Source organism: Callionymus lyra, chromosome 5 (genome assembly GCF_982586985.1).
Source record: "Callionymus lyra chromosome 5, fCalLyr1.hap1.1, whole genome shotgun sequence".
Lineage (NCBI taxonomy): Eukaryota > Metazoa > Chordata > Actinopteri > Syngnathiformes > Callionymidae > Callionymus > Callionymus lyra.
The window spans coordinates 34972848-34998371 of NC_141822.1; the positions used below are offsets into that span (position 1 = coordinate 34972848).

Below are 25524 nucleotides of genomic sequence, written 5' to 3' on the forward strand. Positions count from 1 at the left end.
TGGATGAAAGAGTGTTGGAAATGTCAATAGAGGTTCTTAAATATAAACCAAACATTTACTAAGCAAAATGTTGCTTAATGGAGAAGTAGTTTTGAAGTCATGTGGACTATGCATCTTATTTCATTGCTGTTATGAAGTTTAGAATCATCTATTTTGTAACATTTTCACCAACATAATTAAGGCTGGAGTACATAGGGCATTACAATAAAATGATCTCCAGGCCCCTCTAGGGGAATACCAAGGTTTTTCCTGTACATGACCTCTGCTGCGTTTTCTAGGTGTCGTCTCGGGTCTCCTGCCTCCCTTTCTCCAAACATCACTTGTGAATATTCCAGGAGACACTGACAAGCAACCTCAAAACAACCTTAAACAATTTCCCAAAGGAGACCTCCTGAGGGATCAATAAAGTTTTACCTTACCTTACCTTACCTTAAAAGGATTCACTCATTGTGGAGGGGCATTAGTTGTACTTTGAGTCCAGACCCCTGGAATCTTGAATCTTGTTCTAATCCAAAATATCTGACAGCTGAGGTGATGATGAATTTATTGTTTAACAAGAATATTGGTGTGAAGTCCGTGTCTCATCTCGATTGGTTTAGAAAGAAGACTGACGCTAAATACATACAATTCTTATGATTTGCTCTCAGAGAGTCCATTCAGCAGCTCCATCTGCTTCCTCTTGTCTTTGGCTCGGTTGATCGTCATCTTGAATAAGCGACAGTAGAGCTCCATGGAAACAGGGCTGTCGTCGTTTCCGGGGATGGGGTAGGTCAGCATAGTAGGGTTACAGTTGGAGTCCACCACTCCCGCTGTTGGAATGTTCATCTTGGCCGCGTCTCTGATGGCCACGTGAGGCTCAAAGACATTGTTAAAGGTGGAGAGAAAGATGATAAGGTCTGGCAGATGGACACCCAGGCCAAACTGGACCGGAGCATTGGTTAGGACGCCACCACGCCAGTAACGCGTGTGAGCGTACTCGTTACACTCCTTGGCCGTCTTTTCGACCAGGTGGACAAACTGCCGGCGGCGGCTGACGAAGAGGATGATGCCGCCGCGGTAGGCGACGTGGGCGGTGAAGTTGAGAGCTTTCTGTAGGTGCTCCACGGTCTGATCCAGGTCGATGATGTCCTGGTCAAGTCTGCAGCCGTAGAGATGTGGAACCATAAGCCTGAGAGGAACAAACAAGATTGCACAGGCTCATTCAGAGTTACACAACATTTTCTTGTTTATTTTTCCTCGTCTTTATACACCGTTTTGTGGTCTATTTTACAGGTGGAGCAAATACAAATCAGTCTATATATAATGGGAAACATATTTATATTTGATATATAGTTAACAAGCACAACAAATCATCACAAAAATATAAAATCTAATTTGATCTCAGAAGACTAGGTTTCTCAAGTGTAAAGCAGTTATATATTTTAAGACAATAACCCAAGCATTTCCTTAGCTTTCTGTCAGATATTCAGTCCAAGTATAAATATGCGTATTTGTTTAACCAAACTTTGATGCATTTTTTCATTTCAAATAACATAGCATTCAATTACAATAAATAACAAAATGTATGATATAATTATTTTTGGAAACATTTAGAGCAGCTGAATAAACTCCCAAAACATAATGACTTATTTTTAAACATTTTCAAGAGGGACCTTGAATTCCCATTCCATTTTTTTCTAAAAAGTCAGATTTAAAAAATGTGTTTCAGCAGCTCATGAATATACTAGAGATGAGGCTTCATTGAGCATTGTCCCCACTTTGGAGCGCACTAGATTACTGTATAATCTTTGGCCGGAACATCTAGTTTAGTGGAACCTCCCATCATTTTTAAGCCAACAGTGACACAAACAAAGCTTGAAACATGAGGACAGTGTTTCATGAAGCTTCAACAGCACATCACTACTTTTACGGTCTGTTCTCTCACTAGGTACAGGGTGATCAGGACAACTTCAGTGTGTCGTGTGTTCCTTTCAACAGTCACAATAAATAAACTTATGTAGTTGTAAAGTACAATCATCTTTCATATTTTAAATTTGTTTTTTGTCAATTATTATTTTTTGAGAATACACAAAAATGTGATAGTAGTTTTCTCCACTATAAATACGCCAAGTATACTCTGAAAGAAGAGGTGATTGTGTTTGCAATATTATTATACATGTTCAGTGTTCTCCCTGAAGGATAAAAAAAACAAAACAGGATGACGCTGGGGTAAGGACAGGATGGCACCGCGCCACGATTAACTTTTCCGTCAAATGTATCGATATTCCCTGGTTTCCTAAGAAGCGCGATCTTTCCGTAGAGCGCCATGTTGCGGAATCTCGCGATGATTTCATCATGCGAGACTCGAATCGCATTGGTTGATTTCACCATGAAGTTGCGCCTTTGTCAGGCTCGCCTTAAATGGCCCCATTTCCCCACGAACCTTCATTCAAAACCTTTAAATCAGAGGACATTCTTGTTGTTCTTTGCGGCAACACGGGAGAGCGTTGAGAGCACCTGGGGAGGGGGGCGACGCCGATGACAGCCCGGGCAGAGGCAAGAGGCCTGCCAACGACGATCGATTCAAGCAGTGGCGGAAACTGCAATTTGTGCAATTCTTAACATTGAGCATAATACATTTTATTTTAAAGTTGGAATGAAAGATTGAAGATGAAGATTTTTGTCATGTCTCTTCTTATGTCCGATTTGCACAGGATAAGTATTACCTGGGGAACTCTGGTTATTTGTAATAACGGAGAATGTCTCAGTTTTAATCCCATGTGAATTCCGCATGTCTGTGTTTGTAATTGTGAATGTGAATATATGCCATTATAACGGACTTCTGGGCACTCGCCATTGTGTTAATATTTACTTTCGCGGTTTGATTTTGAAGAGGTTGAAAAGGAAGTAGATCCAGTTTGTTGTTGTTGGAGGGGTGTTCCACAGGACGGAAGTAAAGAAGACGTGCGCGCTGCACAGCTAAAAACTAAGTTCCAGCCTCGTTGATACCCACACGAATACACTCGGTTACACTACAGTTACAGACTTGGTCTCTTCTGTAAGAATAATGTTGGAGCAAATTTATGTGCAGGTCAACACTCTCGCTGTTGAGCGTCTTCACAAGTTGAGAAACAAAAGAAAAGAAACGGATGTCCACTTTATCTTCTCTAAACCAAGAACGCTTGGTTACGCTAACTTTTTCATTCAGTAATTGCTCTCCTTTTTAGATCTGCATCTCTAGGTATTGTCAGTAAAAATGAATATTTTACAGACATCGCTTATCCCGTCTGAATGCACATAAAATAACACAAAGGAGGGGGGGTAATTTACAAAACACTGAGGTCCCCAGGTAATATTTATCCTGTGTGACTAGGGCTTTAGATTGTATTTTTAAAGCCAACTCCAAGGAAATGGCCTTCATTTGTCTTTCAAACGGGCAAAAAGCCCACCCCAGCACCATCCTGTTCCATTTCTGGGGAGACCACTGATGTTAACAAACTTGGATAGTTGTTTTATGATTAAGACGCTTAATCATGAATACATCAGAAGGTTTGCATCAGTCACATCTGCAGGAGCTAATGCTAATTTAAACAAAGAAGTATCTTCTCTCAAGCCAAGGTTTCTAGAAATGATAATTCAACATGAAACAAATTAGTTGACAAAACTCATTCCAACCTGTGTCTGCAGCCCTTCTTGTGCCCAAGATGCACTCTGGCGTCAAACAGTTCTTTCAAGGAGAAAAGCTCCGACACACGGAAAAAGTCCGGCTTCTGAAGAGGCAGAGTCAGAATTCTGTCTGTGAGTGAAGAGGAAGGAGTCAAGGTTAAGATTTAACACCAAAAAACACGTTATTGCTTCAGACTGCTGCTCACCTGAAACCTCTTTCTCTGTGGTTTTAGGAGTGTGTAAGGATGCTGCCATGGAATAACTGTGACCACTGTAGTTAGACGTCATTCGCGAAGGTCGCAAACCCCATAATCCTTCAAATAAAAACAAAATTCATATTTAGTTGCTGTACTTGTTATCTCTGCAGGGTGCTGACTAGCTTACGACTACTTGTGACAGCGACGAGTAACATGAACCTTAGCGCTGTCTACCTTCATTCAATTATAAGGTAAAACGTACAAAAAAATGACCATTAAAGTAGTTTATGATGTTGAAATGATTATATACACACCTCTTGTCAGTGTCCGGGCCGCCATGCTTGCCTCAGAGAAGGTCAGCGAAGTGCGCATGCGTGATTATGGGGCTCGTTTTGAGAAGAGTAAAATCAGCAGCGCCACCTTTATGTCGGAGGTAAACCTGCAAGCTCAACCCTTAGACAGCACACTGCATCTGTTTTCTCACACAAACAAACACACCACGATATAATTCCGAACAATTTTATTTAACATTTCAATATCCTGAACTTTTACAAATACACAACTTATAGAGTGTAGTAGAGTTGACTTGAAACAAGGTAGGTTTGACAAAAAGTATCTGAACAGTTGAAGTGCAGGCGACTCCCTTTGAAACATTTTCTTTAGAGACAACTAGAACATGGAGGTAAACCTGAATGGTCTAACGAACGGTGCCTTGCTGTATCTTAAAAACAAATAATAAACACACATGTCAACAATTACAATAATCTGAACAACTCTGGATGAGTATTGAGCTCTTCCAATCGTCTACTGGTGATCGGTGCGCCTGGAAGAGATGCAGTTGTTCAACTTCAATGAGATCGCTCAAAATGTATAAAATGGACACAAACCTGCTGACTGAAATGAACTTTAAGCGCCTTTTCACATTGGGTGGAATCCTGTTCTGCTGTGGAGTCTTAAGAATGGAGCGTAGCTGTAATCATGAAAGAACACGAATGGGGAAAACATATTGACACCAAAGGTTTAGTCTGCAGCTTTTTTATCTGCAAGTTTTACCAGAAATTAGTTAACACTTTAAAGGAGAAAAGTGTAAGTAAACAATAACGGTATTGATAAATAACGTTTTAATATTTAGTATAAAAATAAATTCAATATAATTTAACAACAATACATTTTAAACATAACAAAGAAAATGTAAATATGTTTAAGAGATTTAAAAATATTTTTTTAAATTGTATTTAATGAAAATATAAGTCAAAGAGTAAAACATGGAAATGCATTCTAAGTTGAGCAGGGACAAACATGATAGCAACTAATGGTTGCTTCTAGGAAATACAGGGAAAACTCAGCTGCACAGTACCTGTAGGGAATTTCTCTGGAATGTAATCACCATTTCCTTTACTTAATTTTATATTGATTTGAAGTTTAGTGAAAATGATAAAATACCAATGAAAGTTATGTTTAATACACGACACTAAACAACTAACAATAACAGTGTATCAGTGTAGATTCTCATTCATGCAGATCATCGTTATCCAAGGGGTTTCAAACTTAAAATCTCTACAAAGTTGCCTTGCTTTGGAACACCTTTGATAATAGTAGCAATGATAACAACAGGTCCACAGACTGAGACAACTTCAAAAAAAAAGAATAAAGATTAGAGATTATAATACTTTGAAATCACACAATAACTGGTGGTTTATTTTCTAATTATAATTCATTACTTCGATTGTCTTTCATACCATATCACTCGACTTTTCGATAATAAAATTCAATAGAAGTTTCATCTTGAATTCATTTTCCATTTTGTTGAGCTAAAATGGTAAATTTGTTGAAGCTAAGAATATAATGTGCATATAATACATTACTTTTCCATTCAAATTCCAAGCACACATGAAGCATTGTGGCATGCAAATTGAATCAAGTAATCTTCATTCAGAGGAGAAATAGAAAATATCACATTCCATAGATTAATAATGATTTTCAATAATACATATCTAATACAGTTTTTGTCTGAATGTGCCCCTTCATTCCACCACCACTATAAACTTAACTTTAGTTACCATAAACTACATGTAACACACAAATCTACCATGTGGGAGGATGAGAGCCAACCCAAGCTGGCACAAGTTATCCAGGGCATATAAAAAAAAACAAGACCAGACATACTGACATTGTAACTTGAGGAAAGATCAAGCATAATACATCTAAACTTAGAATTTAACCGCTTCTTTCCATTGCAGGTGGAGATAAAATAGAGCATTCATTCTGATATGTATGACAGCGAGGTTTGGAAGAACATTTTACTTGCAAATGTAAAAGATACAGGTACATTCTTAACAGGGTTGGTTGGGCCACAAAAGGAAAACTTAAACCCATGTAAGAGACAAAAAAAGTACAATAATGAGACAATCTTGTTGCAGAAGCTGCAGAAGTTTTGTCTAAGGACCAGTTGGGTCGTCTCTGCAACAAATTTCAGAAAAGGGATCATCACACATGCATGAGATAATTCTAAAAGAGGGCCCATGGTTAAAATCCAACCCAAACCCAAGCTTTAGAACGTTAATGCAAAGTTGCAACTATTGTCAAACTGCATTTTCTATCAAATCTAGGTGTTTATACCACATAGTGGGGTTTACCAGCAGTTAGCAGGTATTTAACGTCTTCATCTCAGATACATGGTTATGACAGTGACACCAAGTGCAATTAAGCCTAATCACCATTATACCTGGGTGCCCTTTACGGTCCGTTGCATCCATGCGAACTTGCGGCTTCTCTCCTCTGAGGTGAAAGCTATGTATGGCCTGACTGTGAAGCCCGGGTCAATACTGCTGGACAGACACCTGGGCAGGAAGAGCAGGAAATAAATAAATAATAAAAATAAAAAAAATCAGACCACATTACCACTCATCTCAAAATATTCTCATCTGTAAAACATGAAAAGGAACACTCAACATTTTCCTAATTCCACCTTTTTATTTCACATTAGCACTTTAATGACACAGCAAGTTTTTTGAAAGAAAGAGAAACACTTCTTACAAAATGTGTACAAAACCTGGCAATGCACAGCATGTTCAGTATTTTTAATAAAGAAAAATAAATAGCTTTTTTCATACATATGAAATTGATCAGTGACAACAAACAAAACAAAACATTAAATGTGAAGATTTACATCCCAGATCCAGCCACCCCGGGAATTGGTGGTGTGGTACATTTAAGAGACTGCAGTAGTCTGTTGGTGAAAGGAATTAATGACGTTATTGAAATCACAAAAGTTAATCGAGAAGATTAACTAAACATATCAAGAGTCTGAAATCTGTGTGTAAATAGTTCACCAATATGCAAATATTTTTCAAAACAGATTGCAACCCAGGGACACACCTAGCTTTCCAAGGGCCCCTCTGTGTCTCAACAGAAGAGAGGCCTGATAAAGGTATGGATATTCAAAAGTAGTCATTTTAAGAACAGCTCTGGGGGAACCCAAAGACTCTAGACCTTGGACCTAGACCTCCATTTCTTGGGAGACGAGGACAGTTATTTGATTCACTTTGGAACTACTTGGAATCTCTTAGGAGCATTTCAGGAATTATCTGGTCGGAAGTTCCAGTCTCATATACCTTTTATACCTTGGTTCTTGTATTTGATCCACGATTATCGTGGACCTCAGAGATTTACTTGAACTCCTGCATCAGTCCAGGTCAGTGACTGACAAGGCAATAAAACCAAATACAATTTAAATAGCTGGTAATAGACATGTGTCTTTATACGATTAGTTACTAAAGCAAGGGACAAGGTTAGGAACCGGGGAGATCGTATGACAGACCTCCAGGAGACTTCCTTTGGGAAGATACACCTGGTGGTCAACTATCCTTAAAGTTGGGACCGTTGGAGCTTTAATCATAAATTCTTTACTAATCAATCAATAATGAATCTGAAATGCTAGAACCAGGGTCGTTTCTCTGGGATGGTGTTATTTCATCTCAAATGAAATTAAATAATTTCAAGGAATTAAATGGACGACTTAAACACAGATTTGCTGAGAGAAAAGCTGCAAAAAACATAATTATATCGCAATTTCACCATACAAATGTTTCAATTGTGCCTCAGAAAGCTGCTCTTTTGGTATATACAATAAAACTTGCATTGAAGTTGGACATGAACATGAAAATCTACATTTCAACAACCGAGTTCAACTGGTGCGGCTCATCATCATTGGTCTTTATGAAACCGTAGTTGTAGTTATAGATGTGACACGGGCACTAGAAGGGGCATGAACTGGTCATGATATAATGGATGACAAGGAAGGAATATTCAAGTGCCATTTATTGTTCAATCAAATCCCAAAAGTAATTCATTTTACATTTTCAGGGTGAAACAATGACTATTGTCAATAACCCTGTGTTTTAGAGTATCACTTTCAAATCCAGGCCCTCATCTTGCTTACAAATAGGTCAAAGATGCTTTAAGTTTACTGCATTTTATATTTTTCTTCAGTAGTAAAAAGCTATTTGGGCTAAGAAATATCATTTTTGCGTTTCTATCGTTTGCTGATGTAATCTCAAGAGGGCAACAATCCTAGGCTGGTATTTTATGGCTACAAACACAGAAAAACGAAATAAGATTGGCATGTTTGTAGTGCAATCACTCTGAGTTAACTTTCAGTGTAAAGCTGCAGGGCTAAATAATAAAGTAAAGATACTTACAATGTGGAATAGCCCTGCTGCTTTTCTGGCTTTCTGCTGTTGTCTGAATCTCCATCTAGAAAACTTTCCTCTTCCTCTAGCTCTTTTTTGATTATATTCTCCTCTATATGCTCTTCCTTCAAGCTTACTTCAACCTTGCCTTCTTCTCCACTTCGTACTTGGACATGATTGGTTCTATCTTTTTCGAGCTCCACATACACACTCTTGTCTTTAGGGATATGTACCATACTCTCAGTCTCTGATATTTGAGGCCTGTGAAGTGGGGTAAGGGTGGGTGAATGAGTTGGACAATGATGTTGATTGGCAGCCGAAAGTAGATTAAAAAATGGCGACCGACTTGGGATGGTTTGAGTTTTCATCGTGGATATTCCAAAGGGAGATCTGCTTGTTTTGACTGAAGCCCAGGCAGGAGGGAGAGGAGAATGTTTGGAGCCCACTGCCCTTTCGTGAGATGGAGTGGTCGAAGTAGTGCCACTGATTTTATTAGGAGAGGTGATATGAAAGGAAGTCCGACTCGAAGAGTTGATGTCAGTTATTGGAAGTCCAAAACTCTGGCGCCATTTTATTGTCTGAGATTTGTCAGTGGAGGGCGTAGGAACTTTTGGGATCTCCTTGGAATCACCAATTAAAGTGCTCTGCTCACTTTGCTCCGATATTGCCGTCCCTAGTCCATCTGCTGGTTCCAAGAGACTGCTGGAGTGAGCAGGACTTGACTGTCCAGTACTGTCGAGTGGAAGTAATCTCTGGGAAGGAGGAATCGTCAACATGATTTGTAGGGGCTTACTCTCCGAGCAACCTAAGGTAGACGGGCAAGAGAGAGCGTCTATGCTATTTATTGGAATTTCAGCCAGCTGATTTTCCTCTTTAATGCATTTACCTTGACTTGGGATGCCAAACATTGCACTTGATACAAATTTGCCGCCCTCTGTTGTTGAACTATTTCCAGCCTTTTGAGCCAAAAATCTTTGTATCTCTTGCTCAATGCTATCGTCGCTGTCAACTGAGCTGCTATCATCCTTCTGAGTTGAAGCAGTATTGCATAGAAATGTGGAACCTGTCAATTTGGTTCTTTTGTTTTCCCTTAATTTTGCGTCTTTCTGTGGACTAGACCCTGTGACAGATTTTTTGCTCAACATCGGCTTTTCGTTGAGGTTGTTCTTACCCATGGTAAACTTCTTCAAAGTGCCATGATGGGATAAAGTATCTACTTTTAACTTGTTGTTTTTTGGAGCATTTGGAATATCGTCCTTAACCCCTTTTCTTGATTTTTGTTTTAAATCCCTTACATTTTTCTTTGATTTCTTTTTAGTCTTGAGTAAGTCCTTAATCGCCGTATCTAGGTCTTCGTCACTGTCAAGAGAGCTGCTTTTATCTCCACTTTTCTCCACATCTAAGCATGCTAAAGTCTGCCTTCCAATATTTGGAGTGAATATCAATGTGCTGCTTTCGTTTTTATGTTCTTTTAATTGTTTAGAGAATCTTTCTTCCAGGTCTTTACTGCTGCCCGACACACTGTCGATGCTTCCATTTTCCTGTTTACACCTCCTTTTTTGTGTCAGTGATAATCTCTGACATTTCTTTTGGTTGGTGTCTTGTTTTGTTGCCCCATGCAATTGGTGCCGCTCATTGATCGAGGAAGAGCCATCAGGCCTTTGTTGCATTTGGGCCTTTTTCTCAAGAAACTCCCTAATCTCTTGCTCTATGCCATCCTCACTATCAATGGAATTGCCATCGCTTTCATCAGCCGGACAATTTTCTAGATAGAGAGATGGGAGAGTGGATTCTGGGAAAGTGGTGCTTCTTTGGTCAACGCTGTGAAGAAAGGCTTCTGACATAACAGTCTTTGAAATGTCCAGTATTGCTTCGGCACACATTAGCTCTGCGGTTGTGTTGGCCTTTGGTGGGGGCGGCTTCTCTTTAGTTGGATATGTTCTTGTTCCCTTTCCATCTTGATGAGAGCTCTTGGGTAGAAATGGGTCATTCAGGGGTGGTAGAACTGATTTAAATTCTTTGACTGGCCTGTTCTTTTTCTTTTTCATTTTCTTGCGGCTACCTATATTTTGCCATTCCGACAATGGCCGAATAGTGCTCTTCTTATGCTGTTCAAGTTGATAGCTGCGAATAGCCTCTTCAATCCCATCATCACTTGAGGAGTCAGAATCGTCTGTGAATTCATGAGACATAAAAGAGTCACCTCTATTCTGCTGCTCTAGTTTCTCCATCTGGTATCTTTGGATTGCCTCTTCAATTCCATCATCACTGCTTGAATCACTAGACTCCATTGGATCGTCTTTTAAAAGGCTGGTTGCTTTTTCTGGGCTCTTTTTCTCATATGAAGGTAAGAATGCACTATTAGGTGTCATATTGGAATCTGAATTGACTGAGAAGTCATCAATAGAGGCCTTGTTTTTGATGTACTTCTTCAGTGGGATGTAGGCTCGAACATTAGGTGTATCCACTAAAAGACTTCTTGAAATCTGGCTGGTGGTTGCTGACAAAGCATCATTGCTGCAGTCATTCAACCCAGTTGTTGAGTTTAGCCTCGGTATTTTGGAGGGCTGGCATATGCTGGTAGGTTCCACCTTGCGTTTGTGACCATCCTTTTCTTTCAGGTATTCCTTTATTGCTTCTTCGATTCCTTTGTCCACAGAATCATCACTATCAGAGTCAGTGCTCTCATTCTTCACCAGGAAGGGAGCACATGTCTGATTGATGGCGGTGCTGACAGCATTGGACTGCCCTCCATCTACAGAACCCTCATCACCTTTACAGGCTTGATCTGGTAGCACATTACCCTCAATCTCATCGCTCATCTCGGGTGAGGACTGGGTGCTCCTCAGACTCTCTATGATCATCTGGACTTTGTTAGAGATGGGGGAACCTCTGTTGGAAAGGTCAGTGTCAGAGTCATTGAAGCCAATCGGAAGGCTATAGCCTCCAAGTGGGCCACAGGTTCTCCATTCTGTGTGACTCGCTACTACAGGAGGCACATTCATCAAGTACATCCTCGGGTGATGCAAGGCCGTTGACCATTGGACAGTTGATGCCACCAGTCAGATCACATCTTTCTACCTGGAAGAAAACAGAAAACAAGGTTTGAGGTTGAACACTTAGAAATGCTCATCAGATTGAGCCTAATATCATGGGAAGCATTTAAACAATGTTCTGTCATCAACACGAACATTAAGTTCCAAACAAATCCGTCCATTTCTCCCTGTACAGCATGTTTAAATGTTTAGTCTCGCAAAATAAATCTGGCCCACCAGATAATTTTATGTTGGCTGTGAATTCATTAAATTGGCAAAACAATTTTACTTGACTTGATTACAAAAGTGGACTAATTTAAAACTGACTCATTATTCCCTGTAGAAGACTTTGGTGATTGAGTTCAACATATAGGGTAGAAGTTTAAAGGGTTGCAAAGAGAATATAGCCCACTTTACCAGAATTGAACCTTAGGTTATTATTCTTGCTTCATGGCAATTAGCCGATGTGAACAATCATTTCCCATCTACTGTACACAGATATTTCCCAAAATAAAGCAAACCACATTAAGGCATACCCCGATATCTCAATATTCTTACTACACTTAACATTACATTATAAAAAACAATGTAGACGTGAATCAAAAACCTCCACAATTTAACCTCTTGAAAAGTCTCTTTTCATTCAAGTAGAGGACAACTACCACCAAAATGTATCACTCGGCTTCCAATCTTAAAAAAAGAATATCCACTGAGAACCTTCGGTTTATGACTAAACAAACATAGTTAGGACAAATATCACCTTCCCCACACTCTTTATTATTGTTATATATCCGCAGAGAAACAAAATGGGCCTCTGAAGCACCATAGAGGAAGAATGCCGTGGAATTCCATTTAAATAATATATGCTAAAAGTTATTCAAAGACTTCTGCATCGCAGTCAAGGATGCTTCAGCATAATGTCTGAAATGTTTAAAATACATAATTGCATTGTTCCCCATTTGTTTCTCTGTAAACATGATTAAACTAGCAGAGGGTCTTTAATTCAACAAGTCCCTTTTAAATGCTCCCAAATGAACTCTAAGCATCTTCATAATAAGGGTCAACTGGAGCACAGATCCCAGCAGTCATTAGAGCCATGGAAATTTCCATTTTATGGCAGGGACCTGCTCCCCAGGTACACCACCGTAACAGCAGCAGATGATGGTGTGCATAAATGGATTAAACTGAATCGCATGACTTGCAAATGTGTTTTAATTCAAATATAATTCAAGTTAATAATAAGATTGACTCTTCTCGTTGACCTTTTTCTGCCCTGCATCAACTTAACTTTAGACTTCTGTTACATTAGATGTTGCCGTTAAACAGATTCTCAAATTACGTAAGCTTCCAAGTTTTCACATGACTGTATGGGTTTTAATTGCAGCTGCTCATGTGTCAAGCCTCGCTTAAAACTAGGAAGAATTGGAAAACTTTAAAAGACTTTATACACAGCTACAAATCACTGCAATTAAATAAACTTGAGTGAGTTTATGGTCACAAAGTTTGTTGATTTTAATTCCGTCTGGTTTTAAAGGTACCAAGTACAGAATGCAGAATAGTGTTTTAGTAGTTAAAATCCTGCAAGTTTAGGAATTTAACTATTGCAATTATAAACATTTATAAAAGGCCTCTTATTGAAATGTTCTTTTTTTATATTAAGTTACTGGAAATAGTTATTTGGCACAAGTGCGCACTATCTTGATACTTTTGCTAGTTAAGGTGATAGTAGTAGTAGTAGTGGCACCAAGGGCTGCAGGTTTTTGTTCCAACAAATCAAGGACACATTTTCACCAATCAGGTGTCTTCAGTTATCAGTCGACGGTCAGTCTGGTGTACTTGATTCAGCAGAAACCTACATGTTTGATCGGTTTGAACAAAAACTTTCAGTAATGGTACCAGTATGTGCTGTAGCTCTTGTCATCATGGTAGTGCCGTCGATTAAGTAAAGTCATCACAGTATCCTTCAAACAGTTTCTACTTCAGTTATGTTTGTTGTCCGGTTTAATTAAAAACATATGATTTAATTTAGTAGTGGTGGCCAATCCATTGATAATGTAGGATTAGTAATTACAATCCTGTCAGCAGTATATGTACAACATACTAATAGTCTTCGCCAATAGTATGGGTTGAAGTATTAGCTAGCGATAGGGTTATGAGGCCTTATTATAAAGCATCAGTTGTTTGATGTTGTATCATGATGCAGTCTTAATTTTAAACTCTCGGTAAAATAAAAAAAGAAGCCAGTGCTGTGTCTCAAATCGCATACTACTCTTAGTATACTAGAAGTATGCATCAGTTTAGTGTACGTACTAACTAGTACGCAAATTGTCCACAGATAGTATGTCTCAAATCAAACTCTGCTGCTACACACTAACCGGAAACCACATGACAGCTTTTTCTTCTACTTCTATTTAACGATGTTTCAACCAGCTGTTTGAACGCTACGTTTTGCACTTTGGAAAAATAAATAAAGAAAAAATATGAGAATCTAAATAATCGCGAGATATTTAAGCTGGTATCAGCAGCAAGTACGCAAGTTGTGTCCCTGAGCAAGACACTTTACCCTGATTGCTCCTGATGGTAGACTTGGCGCAAGTGTGCAGCCTACTCTCATCAGTATGTGTGAATGGCTGTAAAAAGCACTACCGAATTTCCCCTCGCGGGACTAATAAGGGATTCTAAAAAAAATTTTTAAAAAAAGTATGCGATTTGAGACACAGCACAGGTTTCAGTAAGTTAGTATAGCACCAAATATTATTATGCAGAGAGTGACATCTAGAGGCCTTTTAAAATGAAGACACTGCATCATGATACAGCGTGATGTCATCAACAGCCACCATTGATATTTGAAATCATGATGATTCTAGTATTCGTTTCAATCATGAGCGAAAAAGTGTTTTTTGATTGCGAAACTGCGCAGAATTAAAAAATGATCTAATGTAAATATCTAAAGTGATTCAAGCTTTTATCTTTAAGAATGACAGGAAGTCATCATCCAATGCTGAAACACTAGCTTCTGGTACATCCAGTGCTCGTCCTCCATAGTGGAGCTTCCTGGAGACACAGAGCCGGCCACTGACTCGCCATAACGGGCGCCCCGCTTTCAAACCGTGCCTTCATTTTCAATGGAGAACAGCAGAATGTTTATAAACATTAATGGAAAACATTTAGCGTCTGTAACATGAAAACGGCGTACGTCGACATTGCTAGCATGTGACGGCGTGTCCTGAGACAATCCCCGCGAACAAAACGTGAAAAACGGCGAAACCTTAATAACAACTTTCTTGACAAATATGTCCAACTGAAGTTGAAAAAGAACATTCAAACGACTGGGATCTGTTGGTCCACGAGGGGGTCGATGGTTCGTCAGTGCTATCCTCGCGTGTTTGCGGTCGAGCAACAGCGGCCGTCCACGGAAGCCTCCTGCGGCTCAGGCAGCGCTGAAGCCCGGCGAGCGGCGGCAGGAGACTCCGCAGAGCGACCATGTTTCTCAGAATGTCAAACAAAAAGTCGAAATCCTGCACGAATTCATTCATGTAGCTATTCTGAAAGTACACCGAGCTGTTCCACGATGAAACTGTCAATTTATTTTCGCGTGGACCATCGGAAGGATAACCGAGGCTACGCGGTTACTTGAAAGACACAGGCGGGCCTCTCGGCTGCTGCAGCCCGGCATTTTCTCCGCCAGAGAAAGCCTTTGTACTGAAGCACCGAGGGAACTCCGTCACCAAAAACACCCAAAACACAACACATAAGTTCTACTCACTCGGGGCAGCAACGAAGTAGAATGATTGTGCTTTTCTCCGCGTCCGTTTGAGAGGTTTTCAGCACCGAGAGGATGCAGCTTCGGTGTCCGCCTTTAGCTCACGCATAGCCCGGCGCTCCCGCTGGTGAGTCCCCCTCTCTGGCCGGATGAGCTTCCTTCCACTCCGGCTCCAGTCACGCATGAACCCTTTCAAACATGGTTCCAGTCCGGAAGATTGAACTGGAACATTAGTCAATGAAACGACTTGAGAATTTTAATGCACATTATTTAATAAATATAGGACCATACATTTCGTTAGTTTTAAGCTATATCCACGGCTTGAAATTAAATTGAGGAATTACATTTGAGGAAAAGTAATACAAGACGCAGGGACAATATATCAATGCAAAACTTATTAGGACATTACGTTTATATTTTTATATAGTCTATGCTTTTTCAAAAACATTAAGCATCTAATAAAATGGGTATTGTATTGATTCTTTAAGCGCTTTGTGACCCTGGTCAAGAAAAGTAACAAAAAAAAAGGAAAAAACAAATATAACTTACTTACTTACCTTTTTTATTGAACTAATGTTGTGTTGTGACAATCTGTTTCATGTGACCCTTAAAGTCCTATTTGGATGTAATTGGAACTACAATTCTATACTATTAAAGATGCAACATGGTCTTTATTAGCTCAAATTCATGCCAACTCTAACTTCAGGAGTTTGGTTTTATGCATTCATATAAGGAAAGGTGGATGACACTAAACAGGTTTCCAGTTTAACGGATGTATTGAATGTTATGTATTAGGGTTCTACTCACCGATATATATATTTAAGTCCTGCACCGAAAGTGCACTTTAATTAAAAAGTCTATTTTAAGTTGTTTAACGGTTGTTCAACCTTTCTTTGTCGTTATTTATAGCTTAGTTAGTTTTCTTTTAGACTAATGTCTTTATTCTGTGAAGTTATTTAATTCTGCATCATCCTTTAATAATATTAAAGTAACCTGCAAGCTCATAAAGGTCCAGTCAGAAGATCACCTCACAAAGTACATTTCTATTTGTTGTTGAAAAGCACCAGAAATACATTGACAGATACAAATTGAAAGAGACCATTTGCATTTATTCACCATGTTGTTCTGCTTCTTTCATACCCTATCCTTTCTTTCATGTGTATATTTGGCCAGTCAACTGTTTTCCCGTCCGTCTATCCAGTTTTACTACCATTTCAGAATCAGAGTCAGAAACCTTTATTGCCAGTTTTGTTCATTTTATTTTAATTATGTTACTTACGTGACATTACACTCTGCAGCAGCTCTGTTAGCTCGTACTCTGGTAGAATCTTGGTCCATTCCCCCTACTTGACGTGTCTTTTCAGCCGTTGACGCCAAATCATTTATTTTATTTGTAGGACTGTGCTTTTGAGATTATCAAATGGGGCTTTAAGATGTTTTTTTATGAAAACAAATTGAAATTAATTGAAATTCAATTTCACTATAATAATGTGAGACTTTGGTCTACACTTTTGTTCCAAGAGTGTTTACAAAACAAACCAAAAATATCTATAATTAATCTTTTGCCAGAAAGAAGTTAATTTAAAAATAATTTTCAAACAGCAATTTTGATGTGCCAATGTGCTAGGATTGACTTAGATTTCACTGTTTATGAAACAGGGCTTCGACATTTCCTATAAAGGGGTTTGAATTAAGATTTTACCCACTAGACCACTGCTGATGCTTTAATGCAGTCATTGAATATATAGAAATATATAGATATAGTATATATATAGAAAATTAAAATTATTGCCATGGAATATATTTAACCAAAAATGAAGCTATTAAAATGACATGGTTAATTAATTACTAAATTAATAATCATGGATCAAAGATTTCAAATAGAATTGATATTTATTTATAATAGTACTTGCTGTGTTTTTACTAAAGTGCCACACAGAATTGTTTTGTAGGCTGGATTTGGCCCTCAGTCCTCAAGTTGTATTCAAGTCCGTACTAAAGAATTTAGACAGAGACTGATATCACATTCTGTTCGTACTTCCTGTTGAAGGCCAGTTGTCGACGGTTAAATGAAGATAAAGTTTGTGAAGAAAATAAAAATATTTGGCTCTCTGTTGCTCCACCACGTACAACCACTCATGCAGTCACTAGTAGTGAGTCTAATTTAAAGTTTAGCAGTGTTTCCTCTCAGGCTTGGGGCGAAAAAAAGGAGAATTTACTGCATAATTTATCTGCAAAAGTGTTGAATAAACCTCTTGCAATTTCACTTTCACGTCTCTCTGCACGCATTACATAGAGCCACACAAAGTTTCAGACAAAATACCTGGACTCATAAAGATTTATCTAGAATTGGAGTGAAAGTTGTGACTGGGGCCCTGAAAGACAGATACATACTTCTATTACTGTCTACCTTGAACATATATATATGTATACCAATATGGTGGATAATTGAACATTCATTGATGTTTGTTTGAAGTGTAATATAACCAAACTTAGGGTGAAAAAAATACATATTTTTTAAAATAATAACTACTTTTTAAAATATTATTCTTGTTTTGTAGGCTAGAGCTAGAAAATGAAATGAAATTTTGTGGGCGGTTTTTGCTTGTTCATTTGTATTCATATCGACAAACTTGCATGAAGAACTCATAAATGTGGACCACGCACAGTTTGCCCATTATATTCTTTGGTGCGGGCTGATCTTTGTATGTCAGAGGTTTAAGTAAGTAAATAAGTAAGTAATTTATATTTGTAGAGCGCTTTTCCAGACCAGGGTCACAAAGCGCTTAAACAATCAAAACAATACATCATAAAATATATGCTTAATATATATATATATACATATTTATACATTTTATAAGGTCAAACAACACTGAGACAAACACAGGAGTATATTATTGGGATTGGATCATCATATTGATTTAATATAATATAATATAAAATAAGTCTTGACAAGAAATGAACTTTGGTGGCTCCTGTCAAGTCGAGTAAGAGTACGGTGCTATAGAGTATACCTTTCCCTTTACATTGAATACCAATTTTAATTTGTTAGTATTTGATGGCCCTTGACGAAGGTGCAAAAAGAAACCACTACAGTCCTTCTGAAAATACAACATGTAAACTTGTTTTTATGCATTGTTGCAGTGTTTAAAGGAAGGAAATCAGAGATAGAATTGTTAAAATAAATGCACGACTTAATGAAATTCATATTCCAGATAACCAGATCTGTTGATTATGCTCCCCTGACAGCGACCCAAAAAAGACCCAGTTCTCACTGCAGCTTGACAGCTTCTTTTCTCTTGACAAATTGAACTAATGACAGCAAACCTAAATAAAAAATTTAACGTTGCCTAATGAGAGCCTCGTTGCTAAATTTGGAGTGCACAAAAAAGACCAAAGTCAAGCTTTCTGTTTTGAACTGCATTTGCATGTGTGCTCATTACTTAGAGCCCAGGGGCAACAGAACAAGCTGATCAAAAAATGTCCAGAATGATGCACAGCTAAAGAAAAAATAATTGAGATGAACCACAAAGCTGAATATTTACTGCTGGGACGAAACATAATGACCTCCTACCCAAGGGTGTCCAGGAGGTTAACTCAGCAGTGCTACACCCTGGACACTTCAAAATTCACAGTCTACCTGCAATTTTAATTGGAAACGTATCCAGAATCACCAGTGAAGCCATTTCTTCAGGACATGTCGTCAACCCAAAAAGAAGTTGGAACATGAACAATCACATTTTGACCAAACTAGTTTTCAATCAGCATGCCTGTGCACTGGTTAGTTATTGTGTAGACATTAACCTTGCACTAATGGCTTCGTTCTAGAAACACACATTTCCACTGTAGCATGTTGTATTTGCTCACATGAATTACAGATACAAATGTGAATACATCGTTAAAAAAGTAGGGTTAAAAAAAAAAAAAGATTCAGTGACTGTTCAACTACTGTAATGGTCAACTCTAGACTACTGACAAGCTAATCTTGTTTTGTATCTACTGGAAATAATTCATGTGTCTATTTGTTTTCATGTTTACACTCATATCATTCTTAAAGGACTATACTTTGGCTCTTCTTTCTGTCATGTCTAATAAAAGGCAAAATCGTTCAGTGTGTGCTGTAAATAAAAATAAACCAACAACTTAATCTTCAAAGGTTAGTTCACCTAAAATTCAAACTTCACTCATTTTCTTTTCAACCTCATGTAGACTAATTTAAATGTTGGGTGGACTATCACTTTATCTAAGCAGCTAATTAAAAAAAAATAATACAAACAATACATTAATTGTCAGCACATTCTGTTTTATAAAGTCATTGTTTAACAATATATTATCAGTGGCATTTTAAATTTGATTGTGTTTCCCCTCTGGGGATGAATAAAGCTTTTCTATTCTATTCTATTCAATGGGCCCCTCTTCCTATTCACTTGGTTCCTCGCACACGGTTCAGGACCAGAGGAGAGAAATCCTTCCAGGCTGTTGCTCCTAAGCTTTGGAACAATCTTCCTCTCTCTCTGTGTTTGATGGATCTACTGACTCCTTCAAGACACATCTTTGGACATTCTTATTTGTGCAGGCTTTTCCTTGATTCTCTGAGACTCCTGTGTTTGTCTCGGGGGTGTCTTGACATTTTAAGCATATATTTTATTGGGTATTTTTTTGATTGTTTAAGGGCTTTGTGGCCCTGGTCTGGAAAAGCGCTCTATAAATATTGTGTTACTTACTTACTTACTTACTTGTACGCACACGCGCCGAGTACATCTAGACCGCAGTACTACTTGGCTCCATCAGATAGCAGTGTTGTACTGTACATATCCCGTCACCTTAGTCAGTGTCTATAAATCTAATCAGTTGACGTCGATGTTACATATGTCGATATTCATGATTACTAGCTTCTTAAAATGTTGTTATTGTTTATTTTTTCTATTATCTTTCAGTGCCACAAATGTAGGCCCATTTGTGTTACTCTTTTTTTGACAATGTCTCCATTTGTTCAGCTGCTCCTATTTACTGAAGTGATTTACCTTTGAAGTGATGATTCAATTACACCATTATTTATTATAAATTATTTATTATAACCTGCAGCATCAGATCTCAATAATAAGTTGGAAAGTCCTTATTTCTTTATGTTTAGAGGAACATAAATATTTAATCGCCAGTCCTTCATCTGACATGTACAGTTGTTAAACTTGAGAATGAAATGGTTTATATTTAAATATGAGACAGAAGATGCTCAGAAAAACAGAGTTCCTTTTATATAAGACTTGCAGAGAATGTCAGGTCAATGTTGTAAACTTAAGCTGTTCCATTCAAATGCCAAAACAAAACAATGTAAGCAAATGCAAGCCTGCGACAAGAATATTCCGAAAACTGCTGCAGCTGGATCTTGTTAGCTCCCCTGTCTTTCTTCGGGCGGGGCTCCATCTCAGGTGAGACATCACACACCTCATTCAATGAAGAACACAAAAGTAACACAGCCGACGTCGTGATGAAGTCTGAGGTCGCGTGAGAAAGATAAACTGGAAACTCAAGTGGAGAGCTGTGGTAAAAACACAGCTCTGAGATATTTGGGAGAATAAACCAAGACCCCAGCTGTGCCCTGCGCCCACTCCAGCCCACACACACATGCACCGACACACACATGCAAACCTGAGCCTAGAGACTTATTTAGCATTGCTACAACAACAATGATTTGCTTTAATCAAGAATTGCATAAAAAGTGAGTTAATGATCTAACAAAACAAAATTTAAACCTGAGATTTGTTTTGATGAAGCTTCATGAAGCATCATCGTGGTTTTTTTTTTTAGAACTCAGTAAATGGCCCTTATTTGCTTCATAGTCTTTAGCTACAACTAACAATTTTCATAAAACCTTCTATCTAATATTTTTAGTCCAACAGAGCAACAACTTAGCTCAGCTCAGAAAATTAAAGAGAAGTGATACATTAATACATTTGATTAACGCTGGATCTTAAATATGTTTTGTTAGCAAACCTTTCTCTAAAACTTGTAATCTCAGCTGCAGCACCTCAACACCTCAATATAATTCACATTATTCCCTGATCCAGCGACTAAACTTGGCTTCAATTCCTGCATAATAATTTTTCATGTACGTGCAGCTATTTTCTCCTCCGAGCCCTCATCTATTCTTAGAGTGGAAATTTGCCTCGCAGATGAAGTAGTGATGTCTATCCCTGTCAGCTCTGACATACAGGTTGATATTTGCCATCCTGTTTACATAAACAAAGCGGAAAAAGAGAGCATGGTTCAGAAATATTTTGATAGGTGAAAGGAAATAATTTTCCAGAAAGGCAACAAAACAGGTTAAAAACATATCTATTTAAACTTTACTTCAATAACCAATTCATTCTTTCTTACTTAGTCCCTTTTTTTTTTTACAATTTCAAAGGCATAAATACAAATATGCTCAAGTAACTGATTTTTGGAATAAATATTTTTGTTTTGTCTGTATGTTCAACATTCTTTTTTCTTTTTAGAAAAATAAATATCCTCTTAGCTTAATGTAAGTGTATTTATTTTCATCTCTTCATGACTATTTTATTCAACAAAACCGACCAAAAAACTATTTTCACCGGTTTAACTTTCTATTTTGGTAATCGTTTTTTTGCGTTTTTAGAATTTTCACTTATGATAACCTAGTTTAATTCTCATTACACTGTTTTATACTTTTTCCTCAACCACAGTTTCAGGAATGCTGGAAAGTTACTTTTAAATAAGTCTTCATCTAAAAGGAACACAGTCTGTTGTATCCATTTAATTTTTCATGGCAAAACTTTGCTTTTTACTTTTTTAAATCGAATAACTAACATCTTTGATGCAGTCAAATCTTTGAAGGGAATTGAGTTCCTTTTTTTATTTTGTACTCGTGGAGTCGTATGGGGCCAATTAGGTGTAGCACAAAAAAAAGGAGGAAATATAATAAGAAACTAGTAAATTATGACACATTTATAACAGTATTGCAGAATAGTTTAATAACAAGATTTCCCCAGTCTTTACTAATGGGTGATTTATGGTTGAGCTCATAATACGAAATGGTAAAAAACAAAACAATATTTAAACACATTTGTGTGCCTATGATGTGAAGACCTTGACTGAACTCCACTTTTGTTCCTCCTCTGATGACATTTTATAATAACGTTATCCTTGTGTATTTTTGATCTTCATCGCATGTTGTGAAATGTCAGTTGAAGGTCAAGATGCTCCAGTGCTTGTCTGGAGAAAAAAAATGTGCTTTTCTCACATTTCAGCAAAGTCGATTTTTGTATGCTGACCATCCGTCGGCAAAGTTCATGATCTTAATCCAAAGTCAGATCTTGTGGGCCACTCAGGTGAGTTATTCCACACACAGAGGAAAACAAGTAAAAAAGAGCATTGAATGAAATTTAAAAAAGAGTAAATAAAATTAATAAAATTATTTAAAGCTCAGACTTTGATTCCCAGAAGACACTTTTGAGATAAGGTCATATATGTAGAGCTACATCTCTAACAATCTGAATAAAGCAAATCCAATCTCAATCTTTCATCTAACACAAGTTGCTACATAGATGATACAGTTTTCTCTTGAAAGCTAGACCGGTAATAAAGCAAGCTCAGGAATGCATTTTAACCTTACTTCTTTGCATTTTCTCCGCTTGTGTGTATTGATCGCCATACATTTACATGTGGTTCCCCTCATCATGTATACTGTACCACACCCGCTTGTCCTTTACACACCTCTTTTTTCACCTCTAACTCATTTGTTCTTCATAATGAACTGACCAAAGAGACATAGCAGCCCTTCTGCCTATAACACCCCACAGGGATTGTGATTTGATGAGTTCCTGTTGGTAAATTTGTGTGTAAGCGATGCACAAGGTAGTCTTTCTTTCACCGATTCTTTTGTGATTACACTTCTTTTGTGGAATGCTTGCAGGCCTTAGTTTGTGACGTGAAATCATCATGATTTAAAGGCAAAGTCACTGGTTCACATACCTTCCCCAACATTTAATTTTCTTTTCCGGTGTTAATCTCTGCCTCATCTGTATACGCCAGACTCAAGGTAATAAGAATACTTTCTTCAGCGAATGAAGATTGCTAGGTGATTAAATTCTGAAATCTGCATTAGCAAGTTGCTGATTCAGGAGCAATAGATTATTAGATTAGATATTAGATAAATTAACTAACTATAATCCAATAGATATAGTCAATTATCGTGATATTATGAATATTGTTTGTTTCAGAGGAGCATAAATATTTCTGTGGTCGGAAAATAAATCCTTATTACTGTAACAACAAGTCTCCTTAAGTCTCTCTGCTGCTGTGTTTTCCTGCTAACCCGTCCTTTGGGGTTTGTTCTCATCTGGGAATCGCTGACACTAAGTTCAGTTGCTCGTTTCTCCCTAAAGACCTGATTGTTGCCAGGGCTGCTGACATAAACACGCAAGCTCTTTGCTACAACTCTTAATGCTGCTATGCCACGTACTTACAAGCAAGAAAAACACTTCTTCTTTCTTTAACCACATTCAGATTATACAGATTATGCTTCTTGTTTAAACTAGGCTCCGCCCAGAACGGCTGGACCCTGGGAGATGTGGTTAGGGGGCTTTGTAATTCGTAGAACTGGGTGTCCTTATGTATAGTGCTCCGCTCTCCAAGCAATATCTGCAATTGTTGGATACGTCCAGCAGTACCTCCCGCCAAAACCAAGTCACCTGACCTGAGGTGTCTCCCCAGCCTGTCAGAGATTCATCAGGGAGTGTAGTGAAGGACTTGTCTCAGTAGAACAGGCGGTCTACGAGAGTTCCAACAACATCCCTGCAGAACCTGAGCAATTAGGCATACTTTGTAATACTGGTCCTGCAGCGGGTCAAGCTTGAGATGACCAAATCATCTCTCGAGCTTCCACACAGCCGCACTTCCGTGTGGGTTGCTGATATCAGCCCCGTGAAATCGTATACCACACATCCCTCCTCCGTGTTCTACTGTACCCTGAGGGACACAAAATACTGAACTCGAGTCATAGAGTTCTTGCTGGTATTTACAACAATGGCCATATTGGCAAAATGGTCAACACTTTCTGCATGTGAACTTGGCTCTGCTTCTAACCTAACCCTTAGTGGCTCCCGGGAAGTAGCTGAACGGGGCTGCGCACACTGATACACCCAGTCCTCTAGGGTGTAGCAGAGACACTGATGTCTCAAACATCTGAAAAAGGATGAGTGACTATAGACTTGCAGCCGCAGGGTTTGGATTTACAAGGTGTGCATCAAGTGCCAGCCCCATCTTTGTCATATATCCAGTCATGTCAAGGCCAAACGATAACAAGTAACACATCTTGTAATGACGCGTTTAAAACTTGGCACTGCTTGCTTTGGTGTAGATTCACTGCCAACTCAGACCACTGGGACGTGGGCAGGTTGAGTACACTGTACAGGAGTGCCATGTGAACTGAGAGTCACAACTGGAAATACTTTAGATTGGAGGTGGATAAATGTGGTGTCATTAATAACCCTCAAAAACCTACAAACATGAAGTTTGAAAGCTGAAGGAGGAGTTTGAACCCCAACAAACACTTTAAAGACATTCTGACTTGTTTTAAAAGTTCAAGGTGAATTTCAATTTGCTAATAAAAATAACTTATGTCACGTTAAACTAACAACGAACAAACTTTCTGTTATTAGACATAAAGAGACACTTTACTACATACACTCACTACAGAATTCCATTTTCAATACTTTACATTTTATTAACACAATGTGAAGATACCGATACGTTATGTAACAATTTCAGATGCTTTCTGAGGGTTCCTGAGCTTATGTTATTTGAAATAAATATTATTTTTCCCTTTTCGTTTTCAATAAAAATGGAATGATACTGACCAGAAGAAAGACAGACTGCAGCCAAGAGTGACAGAAATATTTGAAAGGCAAATCATCTGTGAAACTATTTTTGTAACCGAAGGCTGAAATTCTGTCTCTCATTTGACCAGAAACATCTTTGTATCATACCAGGAAGGATTTATCTAGTAGAGGAAAGTCTGAGATTTTGCTTTGGCTGATGCCCCTAGAACCTTGGATAAGTAAAAGAAAAAAGAAATACGAAGATGTAATTCATGATCCCATTAAAAAAATTGATTTAATTTAATTGGTTCTGTATTGATGCAAGAAAGGTATCCATGTCAACATTAAAATGTA

At 38.1% G+C, this 25524-nt stretch overlaps 2 protein-coding genes across 4 annotated transcripts; both read right to left on the reverse strand.

Moving 5' to 3' along the window:
* Positions 1 to 538: 538 nt before the first annotated feature.
* mrps2 (mitochondrial ribosomal protein S2) lies at positions 539 to 4296 on the reverse strand. Its single transcript, XM_087792151.1, has 4 exons — positions 4157 to 4296; positions 3852 to 3959; positions 3655 to 3775; positions 539 to 1168 (listed from the first exon to the last, which is right to left on the reverse strand). Exons 1-4 carry the CDS (start codon positions 4212 to 4214, stop codon positions 631 to 633), a joined length of 825 nt encoding a protein of 274 aa, XP_087648277.1. The 5' UTR covers positions 4215 to 4296; the 3' UTR covers positions 539 to 630.
* Positions 4297 to 4347: 51 nt separating this feature from the next.
* On the reverse strand, positions 4348 to 16223 carry ppp1r26 (protein phosphatase 1, regulatory subunit 26). 3 transcript variants are annotated; one of them, XM_087792147.1, is made up of 6 exons: positions 16139 to 16223; positions 15335 to 15553; positions 8543 to 11614; positions 6568 to 6682; positions 4730 to 4812; positions 4348 to 4665 (listed from the first exon to the last, which is right to left on the reverse strand). In XM_087792147.1, the coding sequence occupies exons 3-6, from the start codon at positions 11545 to 11547 to the stop codon at positions 4647 to 4649; spliced, it is 3222 nt and encodes a 1073-aa protein (XP_087648273.1). In that variant the 5' UTR covers positions 11548 to 11614; positions 15335 to 15553; positions 16139 to 16223; the 3' UTR covers positions 4348 to 4646. The 3 variants fall into 3 exon arrangements, with proteins under 3 accessions (XP_087648273.1, XP_087648274.1, XP_087648275.1); XM_087792148.1 differs by lacking the exon at positions 16139 to 16223 and adding an exon at positions 15889 to 16081; XM_087792149.1 differs by lacking the exons at positions 4348 to 4665; positions 4730 to 4812; positions 6568 to 6682 and adding an exon at positions 6909 to 7071.
* Between the last annotated feature and the right edge of the window lie 9301 nt (positions 16224 to 25524).